Here is a 13,769-nt window from a genome sequence, read left to right as displayed (position 1 = left end):
TCTCAAAAAATTACGTTGGTATCCGATAGGGATTTGAGATGTTTGAGTTTTTGTGACAAAAATGATGTTTTTTAATGCAAATTTTTTTTTTTTTACTGTGTGTATTTTTTTTTTTGAATCTTTATTTAGTTGTCTAACTTTGTTTCTTTAGTTGTCTAACAATCGAACGAACCGTTTTTGCTGTGCAGCTTTTTGAATATTTTTGAACCATTTTCACATACACCCTTTTGAAAAGTTAGTCGTGACTCAACTTGAAGATTTGATATCGGAAAATGACGATTTAGATGGAACTGAAAAACTGTGCAAAGTTTCAGATATTTTTGAAATGGTCGATCAGAATCGACTTGCATGCCTCCGTGGAATCCCTCAGTGGCACTATTGAGGATGATGTCTAACAGCTCTGCTATAATTGCCAGCAAACCCAAGCTCTTGACAAGCATGGCGCTATCCATACTAAGGTATGGAGGATCAATCTGATCAAAAGCGTTAAGAATGAGCAGAAACCCAAAGCGGTTGGAAAGCACTACTACAGGATCATGTGCTTAAAAGTAGCAAGTGCACTCCAAACGGTATGTAAAAAGGCCGTGTGCATCATAGCCGGGATAAAGGGTCGAAGCTTGACATGAGTTGGTAACATGTTTCCTGTTTGTTTCAAGTGTCTCAAACCTCCGAAAATTTGTCCACACATTGATTCGCATGTGTGAATCCCACTCAAGGTCGTTTTGGAAAATAATACCGAGGATGGATGCTTTATTAACATAATTAATTATGTCGTCACCAATTCTTATTTCAGGCAACATTCTACGTACGCTGCGAGACCGTGAAATAAACATAATTTTTGTTTTCGATGAATTTATAGGGAGAAGATTGAAAATCGACCAAGCCATAATATTTGAAAGATCATAGTTAATAAGACACGCTAATTATGATTCAGAAAGATTGGTAGAGCAAATTTAGATTTAAACATCATCAGCAAATATATGTATGCTACAATATCTCAAAATAGAAGGTAAATCATTGATAAACAGGGAAATCAAAAGAATCAAAACTGATCCTTGGGGGTAAGAGCGTATAAAGTTCACAGCACCACTTGAGAAGTAAAAATGAGTTGAAAGCTTTCTTAATCAATGATAATGTGAAACCCTATCAAAAGCTTTCGAAAAATCAATGAGAATTGAAAGGGCTTTCCCCTTCTGATCAATAGTTTTATGTAAATTGTCATGTAATTTCAAAAGAGCACTAGAAGTGTTGTGTCCTGATCTGAAGCCAGATTGCAGTGGGTGTGGAAGGTTACATTGACAAGGCATCCGTGAATTTGATTTTTCAAAAAATTTCCTAGTGCTTTTGATAAAACGCACAATATACTTATCAGTCTTAAATTATGTACATCATTCTTCCTTGTTTTCTTATGGGAATTACTTTTGAAAGCTTCCAAACAGTACGAAACTTACAACTCTTGATAATAGTGTTAAACACATGTGTAATAGGAGTAACAATAAAAGATAAAACTTGTTTAGCAAATTTAAGAGGAATTCCATCTAATCTCAACGCATTAGATTTTATAGCATTGATAGCGTTTGAAACAGAATATTCGTCGGTTAATGTAAATTTGAAGCCATGTCCAATAGGTTTTATCTATTTATATATTTATTTATTTATTTATTTCGTGTTCAATAGGTACTGCGAGTGTTGGTAAATTACATTCAAGTTTGAGCAAATATATTCATTAATCTCATCACAGGTGCTATCAAACGGAATAGCACAAGTATCAGTAGTTACATTGATATCTTTAAATATTTTCCAAAGATTTTTGTTGGTGATATGAGTAACATGAGTTTCATAATTGAATTTTGCTTCCTAAATCATATTCGTAACATGGTTTCGAATTCTCTTATATTGTTCACGATCAAGATGATTTTGACTTCTGACTTAAGCCCGATAAGCAATATCACGTTCTATGATAGTCAACGAAATCGCATTATTGAACCACGGGTTACATCTTTTAGGTTTATGGCTGCGGAGAGGAACAAAAGTATCATAAAACTGGGAAATGTATTGATTCAAAATGTTTAATGCCAAATCAGAGTCATTGATAGCGTAAAACGGTGACCAACCAGAACAATTTAAAGTGTTTTCTAAACTAGCTCTATCCATACGAGAGTAATCTCTGAAGTACGAAACAGACTTTGGCTCAGTGTGTCGAATATTCAAAGAAGAAAATATTATATCGTGATAAGAAAATCCTGGAGCAGCAACTTGATTAAAATTATTAATGAAATCAGTATCATTTGTCAATAAAAGGTCAATCAAGGAGCTACTTTCTGAAGAACAATGAGTTGGTTCAGAACCAATTCAACTAAAACCTAAACTGTCAATAACGCTATGGAGTTTATTAGATCTGTTATCATGCATCATGGGATCAGTGTTGAAATCACCAATGAGAACGCATTTTTGATATAGCAAGGATAGATTTGTAAGCTTTTCGAAGAGGAATTCAGCGCAGTCACACCTTGGTGGACTGTAAAAAAAACACCCAGCAAGATTTGTTTGTTACGTACAGTAACTTCAACTAACAAATATTCTGTAATGTTATTGTTTTCTGCATTTACATATAGTTCAGAACATTCTATTACTTTACAGGATAGATCACTTGTATAATAGATACAAACTTTACTAAAGAGTTCATTCCTAATTAGTTTAAAATATCAATCTATATTAAAAACATCATCAGAAGTTTTAACCGGTAGCCATGTTTCAGTTACACAAATTATATGAACTTAAAAAGCATTGCTTAAGTTCATTTGACGAGCACACATGTTTTTACGGGGCCTTCCTTAGCCGAGTGGTTAGCGTCCGCGGCTACAAAGCAAAGCCATGCTGAAGGTGTCTTGGTTCGAATCCCGGTCGGTCCAGGATCTTTTCGTAATGGATATTTCCTTGACTTCCCTGGGCATAGAGCATCATCGAACCTGCCACACGATATACGAATGCAAAAATGGCAAGAAAGGCAAAGAAAGCTATCAGTGAATAACTGTGGAAGTGCTCATAAGAACACTACGCTGAGTAGCCGGCTATGTCCCAGTGGGGACGTTAATGCCAAGAAGAAGAACATGTTTTGAATTGTCAAATGGCAAATTCTTGATGTTAGAGCATATAATTCCGCATTAACCCCCTATTGGCAGTTTCATTTTTACCGCAAGAAAAAAGTTCAAATCGCGATAACTTTTTTGTTTTTCAGTATTTTTGCACCATTTTTTCACAAGTTCTCTCTCTTATGAAAATTATGATATGAGGTCTTTTAAAGTATTCAAGATCTTTATTTGGCCAGCGTGGTACCAACAACATAAGTACTAATTACTCAAAGACGGCACCAAATTGCTTCATTTTGTCACAACATACCGTAAAATCGGGTGTAATTGATCAGAAGGGTGAAATTGATCATCGTATCACATGATTTTATTTATTCGTAATGGAGCACAAATATTAATGTAAGCTGCAATAAATGAACGTTGTTTGTCTCAACTATTGTCGAATTGTGTGTTGTGAAGTTTTTTTGCGTTAAAGAATGTTATTATTATGAAAATAATGTAAAATTTAAAAATCATGCACGGTGCAGTATTGACAAACACCTATAAACTTCTATTTCTAAGCAAGGATTTGAACATGGTATAAACCTGAAAGTTTGTGAGGATGCTTGAGATATATCTCTAAACCAGATTTCATTACCAAAACTCGTACCAATTAGCTCATATGGTTGAATTAATTGAATTTCTGTTAGATATCATTGAATTCCTTAGGAAATTGCATACATTTAGGCGATTTCCGCGTAATTGTTGAAATTTAACTGTTCGTAATTTATATAAATATTGCATTGTTAAGAATTTGACAAGCATATTCGGATTCAGAGAGCTCAAATTTATCATGTAGAGTTGTTTTGAAAACTAACAATAATGGCATTGACAAGTGATCAATTACATCCCGAAATGAGATCCCCTGATTTTTTATTTTAGAGATATTTGTTAACACTAAAATGACATTTGTTAGAAAATTTCGCTACGTGAGTCGATGAGGCTCACCTTCGTACTTATTTTCCTGCATTTAGTTGTTTGGCATTGTTAACATTATAGAAAACAGACTGGAAAAATTGTGAAAAATGGTCAATTTCACCCGAAATTACGGTACTCTCATTAATGTTATATGCTCAAGAGTAAACATCCGAAAACGATAACACTTCTGTAGTCTGAGATATATACGTGGAAATCATAGGTTCCCGGTCCCCAAGGTATTTCGGAATATCTCTGGATCCAGATGACCAATGCTCAATGTTGACACAAAGTCCAAAACTAGAAGCATGTTTTGAAAACTTGAGAAAAAATGGTGCAAAATATCGAGAAACAAAAACATATCGCGATTTGATTTTATTTTTCTTGTGGCAAAACACACTACAAACAGAGGAAGGCACTTAACAACTAAACTAAATTTTGAGCTATTCATTTCAACAATATGAAATTTACAATTTATCACTGTGATTCATTTGTTCATAAAAAAAAGTAAGGGGAAATCATTCTTGAAAATCAGTTGAATAGTAAGTAGTCTCACATAGGCGTATAATATAAAATATCAGCAGACGACGAGATTCGGCAACACTAATCGTAGACTTTTAATACATGGAAACATCGAGAAAGGAGTCTCCATGAATATCGTGGAAACAAGAAGAATAACTATACGGATAGTTTTTTTTTTTAAATTGGTAACAAGTTTCACTTGGCAAGTTTGTTCTCATAAATTGGTTTAGCAGCAGTATCTGCACTAGTTTTCACTTGAACTCTAGTAAAGACGTAGAAGAGTTTACCAGTCTTCTTCAATTTAACAGCCAATTACTTGATTTTGCGTTGAGATTTTCGTTGATGTATATCCATCCACTTATTCACATCGACGTCCAGGTGATTTAATGACAGGTTTCGGGAAAACAAATATCGATTGTAGAAATCAACTTTTGCCAACTTGAATGCAAATTGCAAAGCGATGGGAGGATTTGCTCCCGAACCGATTGGAGGTTTTTCCAAACATTTAGGGTAAATGAGAGGCGTTTCCGTTTCCAAGCGTACTGGAAATCCTTATAACGTGGCCCGACAGATCTTCCGCAGCATGGTATGGAACTCCCGAAATCAGCAAATCATATTTCATCTCGCTAGCCTTGTTAGTTCGTACATCGTTTGATATATCCATCACAGGTGAACATTGAGCATCCGTGTTGATAGTTGGTGGTTCAAATGAACCGTAGATGGCAGCAGTCAGCAACAAAAGCAGCACTCAATCACCGTTTCTTGTTGATCAGTAAAACTTAGTTAAAAGTTGCTAAAAAAACAACATTCACTTTCTATGACGAGCAATGTTCCAGTTGATCACTTCAAACGCTTATGCTTCACTTTAAATCGGGAACCAATCGAGTATTTAGAAATACAATCACAGCGTTAAGGTTTTCATTCGCAATTCACGATCATTCCCTTCAGAAAACCCTTATATTTCATAATATCTTTGTAGCTTCTGCACATGGACCAATGCACGAGTTCTGGGAGGTAGAAACCGATACGAAATTTATGTACGTCAAGGTGAGTCGAGAATCTACTGTCACGAACTGTCTCTGTGAGCCCGGATCTTTAACATTGGACAAACATGATAAAGCGTATAATTGATCAACACATATTTTTACATTTCATAAAAAAAAATCGATTAATAATTCATTCAAGCTTATTTAAAAGTAATGTCACGATAGCACCTTTTTCTGACTGAATGTAAAGTATACAAATACGCATCATAACTGTTTCCAATAAAAACAAACATGAAATGCATCGGAAACTTTGGCCCTATTTCCATGTTTGTCCGAGAAGATCAAAGGTACAAAACAGAAAAAAATCTAGCAATTTTCATCAAGTCTGCCTTGATTGTTGTTGGCAAGCTGGAGTTTTCTTGCAGTTTAAAAAAACTTTGTGTCATATTTCGTGTGTAGTATCTGTAGCTCCCTCCCAGCACTAGTTCACTAATTTGACGTTTGAGCGGTGCCGTATTCACTCATAGTGGTTTCTGCGCTCGTGTACATACACGTTACATGTCATCAACACTACTTAAAGATTGCTGGTTGAAAATATAAACAAAGATCAGCTGTTCCCAGCAAACTCAAATGGCAGTATTTTCAACCAGCAAATTTGCGCACGTGTTCGTGACCCCCATCGGCGAGAGCTCAATGGAGTGATGCACGAGTTTACTATTTGAAGTTTGAGCGGTGCCGTGTTATTTACGTGACCATGGAAACTAGTGAATTTGGCACCGCTCAAACGTCAAATTAGTGAACTCGTGCATTGGTCCATTGCCATGGTCACATAAATAACACGGCACTGCTAAAACTTCTAGTAATGAACTCGTGCATTGATCCATTGTTTGAAAACACATTCATTTTTCATGGATTGCGTCGATCGTGGTATCAAACTTGCAATAAAAATAAGAAGAATGAACATTCAGAACAACATACTAAAATGTGTTATTTTACATCATACCTAGGACAGGACGTGACAGCTCAACCAAGACTGCCGCATAATTTGATTGTTTCTTACACGCTTCATTAATTGACTGCAATAGACGATGCTATACTTTTCAAAACTCTGGTTGAAATTCAAAACCGGCGATATTTTTAGAGAAAATTTACACAATTTCCATTATGTTGGTCTCAATCAGGTATTTTTCATATGTTTTAGTATTGTATGAACATATGCTTTGAACTTAACATCGAATATAAACAGATTTGAAACAAAATGATTTCATGAAAAAATTTACGAACTTTTGATGCAAAGTCTAATCTATGAACTAGCAACACGGCCGGGCTAGCAACAAAGTGCCCTGTTGCAATCCAACTCAACGATGTGAAAGTAGGCTTTTGCCAAAACGACCAATGAGAAGTGGTCTTTTTTGACAGGCAATTGGTTTCGTTTTTGTACTTTGACCTGTCACGTCTTGTCTTAGACTAAAATGTGTTATTTCACATCATACTTGAAAGAGGTTTTTATGGACGTCTTGCAAACTAAGTAAAACTCGAATTATTCTTGTAAATGTTGCAAATGCAATAATTTAGTTATGAAATACTATTCCTGGAGTAAAAACATTCGATGATGTACAGATTTACAGAAAAAGAGCCATTTCCAGATTGTGTCCGGTATTGGAATCCATTTTAGAGCTGGAATACATCATCAGAATGTTTTTTCAAAATTCATATTTATTTTTTCGAATTTGTTTTGATCGCTACGAAAAGGATAATATTTATCATAAACTAGTGGTCCCGACAAACTTCGTCTATATACATTTTTTATAGCTTAGGTAGTCCACTAATGGCACCGGCACCCTACTTCTTTTTGTTTGCAGCGTATTCCATCAATATTTTTCAGCAATCATATTTTCAAAAAAAAACCACCCAGTGTCACCTAATCTACTGGGTGAAATTGGATCTTTTTTATTCACTTGTAGTGCCGTGGTGAGTAAATATTTTTCGTTATTTTTTGTACCATCAAAGAACATACACATCAAATTTTAAGTTTATTGGAGTTGAAAATCACGAATTGTAATGGCAAATAACTGCTTTTGTTATGGAACAGTTTCCATTTTACCATGAAGTATTTTCAATATTTTTATAGGTGCATTAAACAGGCTGCCATTCGCAGCACTCTCCCACGACGCGTCTCAGCCTTGCATAGTGTAGCATGCACTCGAAGGGAAAGATGTGCGATCGGAGAGTCCGCCGCGAGGAAGGCAAATCCGAAAAGAGAAAGACTTTTTAGCATTACAGCGCCGAACACGGCCGTCAGTTCTGGTGGGAACTTTGCTACGAGCGGTAACGAAAAAATCGTCCAGCCGGCCTTTCGGTGTTTGAGTTTTGTACAAGTGCGCTGATCATCAACGCCCAGAGCGGGGTTCGTCGCTTCGTTTTTTTTCTTGTTTCGTTGTTTCGCACAATCAAGGGAACATTTTCCTCGGAGCATCAACCGACAACTTTATAGTTGGTAGCAATCGGCAGTGGAATTTTGCAAACCTCGCGTGAATTGGTGATGCCTTTTGATAGGCAGATGAAGGAAAGCGTGAAATTGCCCGATCGTGTCTGAAGTAACTGGTGATAAAAGGTGAATTAAGCGAAAGGCAATAAAAACGTGACAAGTGATTCGTTTCTGAGGAAATTTGACAGATCGGCAGAAAGGTGTATCCCGGATGCGTGGGATTGAAGATATGCTCTCAGTGAAGTGAAACCTTACATTTTCGGTTAAGGATAAGAAAACATCCAAAGTGTTCAAAGCCTGTACGATCTAGTGCTTACGTTAAAAAAAAACCTGATAATTTACAACTCGATCCTGTTTAAAACGAAAAGTTTTTCTCAGTGCCAATCATCATGAGAAGATTGATCCTGTTCGTGGGCGTTTTGGTGACAGGTGTGCTGTCGCAAGGATTCTTGCAGCCGCCTCCTTTTAGACCGGTGAGTAGGGAACAATGCTAGAGGGGAATGGGACGCCAAGTGGGAGAGGCCGGTAAAGCACTTTCTCCTTTTTCAAAAGTGCTACCTGCGCCCAGTCAATGGGGGTCCAAAACCGGTCCTCTCGGATAAGATGCCGACCCCCAACGACAATGGCGGGACAGGGAGACACACATAGGCGTTGACAGGTTTTTCATCAGGGGATAAACGAGCTCGAATAGATTATACATCTATTCCCACAAATTGGCTATTCTCGACACTTTACGTATTCTTTTCTTATGTTTATCCTAAACTTTTGTATGGAACGTAACGCTATAAATTTCAGCAGACATTCAGCTGAGAATTCATCGAGAATATCTTTGAGGTACTCACCAGAAACTTTTCAGAATTTTAGCTCGACATCATTATACATTTTTTTAGAAACTTAAGGTTCTTGCGGGATCAGAACCCTCTAAGTACCGTAATTTCGGGTGAAATTGATCATTTTTGACGGTTTTTCTTGTCCGTTTTCTATAATGTTGACAATGCCAAACAACTGAATGCAGGAAAACAAGTACGAAGGTGAGTCTCATTGACTCATGTACCGAAATTTTCTAACAAATGTCATTTTAGTGCTAAGAAATATCTCTAAAATAAAAAATCGGGTAATCTCATTTCGGGGTGAAATTGATCACTTGTCAATGCGATTATTGTTAGTTTTCAAACCAACTCTGTATAATAAATTTGAGGTCCATGAATCCGAATATGCTTGCTAAATTCTTAACAATACAATAATTATAGAAATAATGGATAGTTAAATTTCAAGAATTATGCGAAAAACGCCTAAATGTATGCAATTTCCTAAGGAATATCTCGATATCTAACAGAAATTCAATTATTTCCACCGAATGACCGAATTGGTACAAGTTTTGGTTATGAAATCTGATTTGGGGATGTATCTCAAGCATCCTCACAAACTTTCAGGTTCATACCATGTTCAAATCCTTGTTTAGAACTAGAAGTTTATGGATGTTTGTCAATATTGCACCGCACATGATTTTGGAATTTTACATTATTTTCATAGAAATAAACATTCTTTAACGCAAAAAACTTAACTACTCACAATTCAACAATAGTTACGACAAACAACGTTCATTCACTGCAGGTTACATTGATAGTTGTGCTCCATAAGGAAGAAATAAAATCGTGTGACACGGTGATCAATTTCACCCTACTGATCAATTTCACCCGAATTTACGGTATGTCAATAATGGTTGTGCTTTCGAAAGCACAAGTATTTCCATGGTATTCAGCTAAGATTCCTTATGATCTTCTTACAGAATTTTTATTCATTTATTATATTATATTATTTTGTTATTTAAAAACAAAGTTTTGAAATATTTGAGTGCTTCTGTTCAAATACGGCTTGATAAATATACTTTCATAGCTGTTCATTTACCATTTCAATGCAGTGCATAAAAATTTCATCTGATTGAAACTGGCTTGCGGAAATCGGCTCGCAATTATGCTAATTTTTCGTCATTGTCACTTTGTTGTAACTTCAATACCAAACATCCTTCGTGGGAAAATTCTCAAAGCAATTCCAACGGCAGGATTTCATTTGTTGAGTGCATTTCAGGACATCTCTTAATTCAATACCTTGATAACTCAACTTTTATAAGAACGCTTTTACGATTGATGTGGTCTTAGCCGACTCACGGCATCTTTGTAGCCAATTGGTTACTCACGCTGATTTGGATTCTGATCATGTCCCTGTTACATTTTAAATATCTCGTGAAGCGATTATCAATCCTATCAGCTCCTTTTTCAATTATTGACGAACTGACTAGAATACATATGAGTCATCGAAAGTAATCTTGACGACAGCATCTTTGATAACGAAATTAGATATTGACAATGCTCTCGAAACTTCAACAAATTCCATTGTTAAAGCGATGGGCATTGCAATACAAAAATGTGAAGTGAAATTCGAATCCGTTATTTAAGACAACGATCTTAAACTCTTGATCCGTCTTAAAAATGTGAGGAGAAGGCAGCGTATTCGCGACTCTTCGATGACGATTATATGACAGGATCTGCAAAAATATAGAAATACTATTGAGATTTAACAATGCATTACTCCATGAATGCCACTAAGAATTCCTTATCGTACCTTTCTCCTGAAGATTTTTTGAGAGATTGCTATGAAATGCATTCAAGGATCTATTCAAAAATAAGGTCCAGGTTACTTGGTGAATTGCAATTTGGCCGAACTCCATTTGGCCGAATGCCGTTTGATTGAAAAATCCAAACTACTGGAGAACTCATTTCTAGTTTAGGATTATATGAGCCATACGTTATGAGTAAAACCGTGCTGAATGCGATTGTGAGTCTTCCAGAAGTATGACATCCTTGCCTAAGGGTTCATTCAAATATAACGTAACGCAAAATTTGTCAATTTCATACTTCCTCCCTCCCCCACGTAAAAGCTTTTGTATGGGAAATTTTAAATTTTGTATGGACCGTAACACCTTTCCACACCCCCTCCCTCCCCCTGTCGCGTTTCGTAATATTTGAACAATCCCTAAGCTAACATAATTACCGGCCACTTCATGTAGATAAGTGGATAGTGGGTAGTGATATTTCTAACATTATTATTTGAATGATTAGAATATTTTGAAATATATATTCAGAATTGCTTATGTCAACAATCACTATTATACAGTTATTATATCTAACTTAGTATCAGCAACTGCAATGCCATTACAGTAGAAGCTCGTTATAACGACAACTTTTATAGTGACAAAAGCTCTCTTTAGCGACATTTTTCGGTCCCTTGAAAACTATTTTGATGTTATAACTATTCTCTATAGCGACATTTCTCTATTACGACGGTCCCTCGGGATGTCGTTATAATAAACTTCGACTGTAATTTAAAGAGCCGGTTAATTCTAAGAAAGAATAATCTATGATAACATTTAGAGCAGCTTATCTCCATATCTGTATGTCTGGAAAAAAGGCTTATGATTTCAGAAAGGAAGAATTTCAAATGCTTTCCCACTTATAATAACAAGCCGTATGTAACTCGAAATAACTTCCCTTCATTGAAAAAGGTAGTACAGTGTGTCTGCTAGTTTTCCGGAAATAAATTCACTGATATTTCCAGGTTTAAAATAATTCAAGGTTCAAAAAATACTCTTATTTTATATAGCTAAAACAAACTAATGACCTTCGGATACTTAAGACAGCTTCATGAGTGCACAAGCAAAACTCAGACATTCAGATTTGTGATAATATTGTAAAATAAAAACTTTGTTCACCGAGTTTGCAAATAATTATACAGTTCTGACCTGCAACAGAATCAAATTCTTTAAAATATCTTAAATTGATTGAACCGTGTTAATGGTTGTTACAAATGTTATCTACTTCATTATTCGATTGGATGTATTCCCAACTGAATTAAGGTACCGTGGGGTAAGTGGATACAGAAAAATCAATAGTAAACTTCATTGTTATATACAGCTTGCGTGAATAATGTAATTCAAACTTTTTTCTGTGGATAACAAATGAGGGACTAATATACTTCAAATAGTCATTTATTTAGATTTTTCTGATTTTTATGTATTGAGTATCAGGGACTTGAAAATTTGCGTCAAATGATCCACTTGCCCCACCAGGGTGGGGTAAGTGGATCACCAATAAAAAAAATCTATTCTCAAAACATATATGGTGAAATAATGTATACTAAGAATGATATTGCTCTCGTTCTTGTTATTAGTGCTGGTTATGTTATGTTTTGATACTTTACAAATTAAAAAGTGTCTTTATTTTATCAAAATATTATTAAAATATGTATACATTACTTAGCACTAATTCGAACAAAAAAAAACATTGTAGCTAGAATGATATGGAGAAAATTCTTCAATATAACCACATAAGTTATACTGAAGTATTGTAGGATTATTCCTAACGATGTTTTCAAAAAACACTCAGAGTTTAAAAATATTAGTTACATTTATTTTTGTTTAACAAACTGAAATCTTCTTATTCTATTTATGAACGTATTTGTATCACCTGTCCAGAATAATTTATACGGTCAAAAAAGGTACGATAATATGTTTTCAATTGGAAAGTTTGTATATATTTTTCTTTTGCAACTCAGCTTTAATAAACCACGAAAAGTTGTGTTTGAATTTTGAAGTATTCGTTCTTTTATATTTTCGTAAACCAGAAAGATTAAAATAAATTTTAGTTGGATATATTCACATTTTCTATAGTCAATTAGAAAAATTTAAGCTAGTAATGAGAAGAAGTAAAAACAAAACAACATTTGCGGGTATTCAAATTATCATAAGCAGTCTGCCAATAAATAATAATAATACTTGATCCACTTACCCCACCCCATTGAAAAGTAGGGGGTTTGTGTACCAAGTCCAATATATCTGTATTAATTTATAAAAATCACATATTTTTCATTGTGATTCATTCAATTAGAAATAAAATGATCACTATGCGTTTAAAAAGCAGAATTTGATTTAAGGCTGAGATACAATGGATTTTTGATTGACGGAAAACAATTTTGAAATTATTTGATTTTTGCAGCTAACAAGTTTGCTTGTGTTAGTGTAGGTGTAGAGCCAGTTTTGCATTGGTATCAGTGTGGACGTAAGAACATAACCTAGAACGAAGAAATGGTGCGAAAACATTCAACATATTCGAGTATTTATGCTCAATGTGCACAAATGATCCACTTACCCCACTGATACACTTCCCCCACTGTACCTTAATACAAATAATCCGTCAGACTTTTAGATTCCCTGATTATTTTTATTCGAATAATATAAACACGGAAGCCCCCTTTAATTACGTCCGACCTGTTTCAAATTCAAATGTGGTAAGGCAGCGTCCATTTATTATCTAACGCTCAAATTGGTGATTTTCGACCCCCTCCCCCATCAATAACGCTTTTTATATGATTAATTTAATATGTTTGTATGATCCGTAACGCTTCAGTGTACTCCCCCTTCAGAGCGTTACGCAATTTGTGGATTACGCCCAATTCAGGTAAATGATGAATTATTGCACTTCATTTAAAAACGTTTAAGAGCTATAAATTGATCATAAATATTACAAAAATATTAATTAAAAGTTGTTAAAATTTTAGACTACTTTTCTACATCCGTTTTTTTTAAATTCAAATACGTTCCAAAAAAACTGCTGCGTTTGTTGAAAATAGGAAATTTAGAATCTTATTTCTAGAAAAAAGAGACTGAACAGAGAG

The 13,769-nt window shown here is 35.0% G+C and overlaps 1 protein-coding gene across 2 annotated transcripts in view; it reads left to right on the top strand.

The window, feature by feature from the left end:
* The first annotated feature begins 7,816 nt into the window (after nt 1-7,816).
* Nucleotides 7,817-13,769, top strand: part of LOC5570899 (eukaryotic translation initiation factor 4 gamma) — a 241,336-nt gene continuing 235,383 nt past the window's right edge. The window contains exon 1 of one of the 2 annotated variants that reach the window (XM_021844966.1): nt 7,817-8,512. In XM_021844966.1, coding sequence (XP_021700658.1) covers nt 8,429-8,512 — 84 coding nt within the window. In that variant the 5' untranslated portion in view covers nt 7,817-8,428. The remainder of the gene's footprint in view (nt 8,513-13,769) is intronic. The other variant, XM_021844967.1, reaches the window with a different exon arrangement.

This window comes from Aedes aegypti, chromosome 2, assembly GCF_002204515.2.
Source record: "Aedes aegypti strain LVP_AGWG chromosome 2, AaegL5.0 Primary Assembly, whole genome shotgun sequence".
Lineage (NCBI taxonomy): Eukaryota > Metazoa > Arthropoda > Insecta > Diptera > Culicidae > Aedes > Aedes aegypti.
Note: the sequence above shows the minus strand (reverse complement) of the source record. Positions and strands in the feature narration are given on the sequence as shown.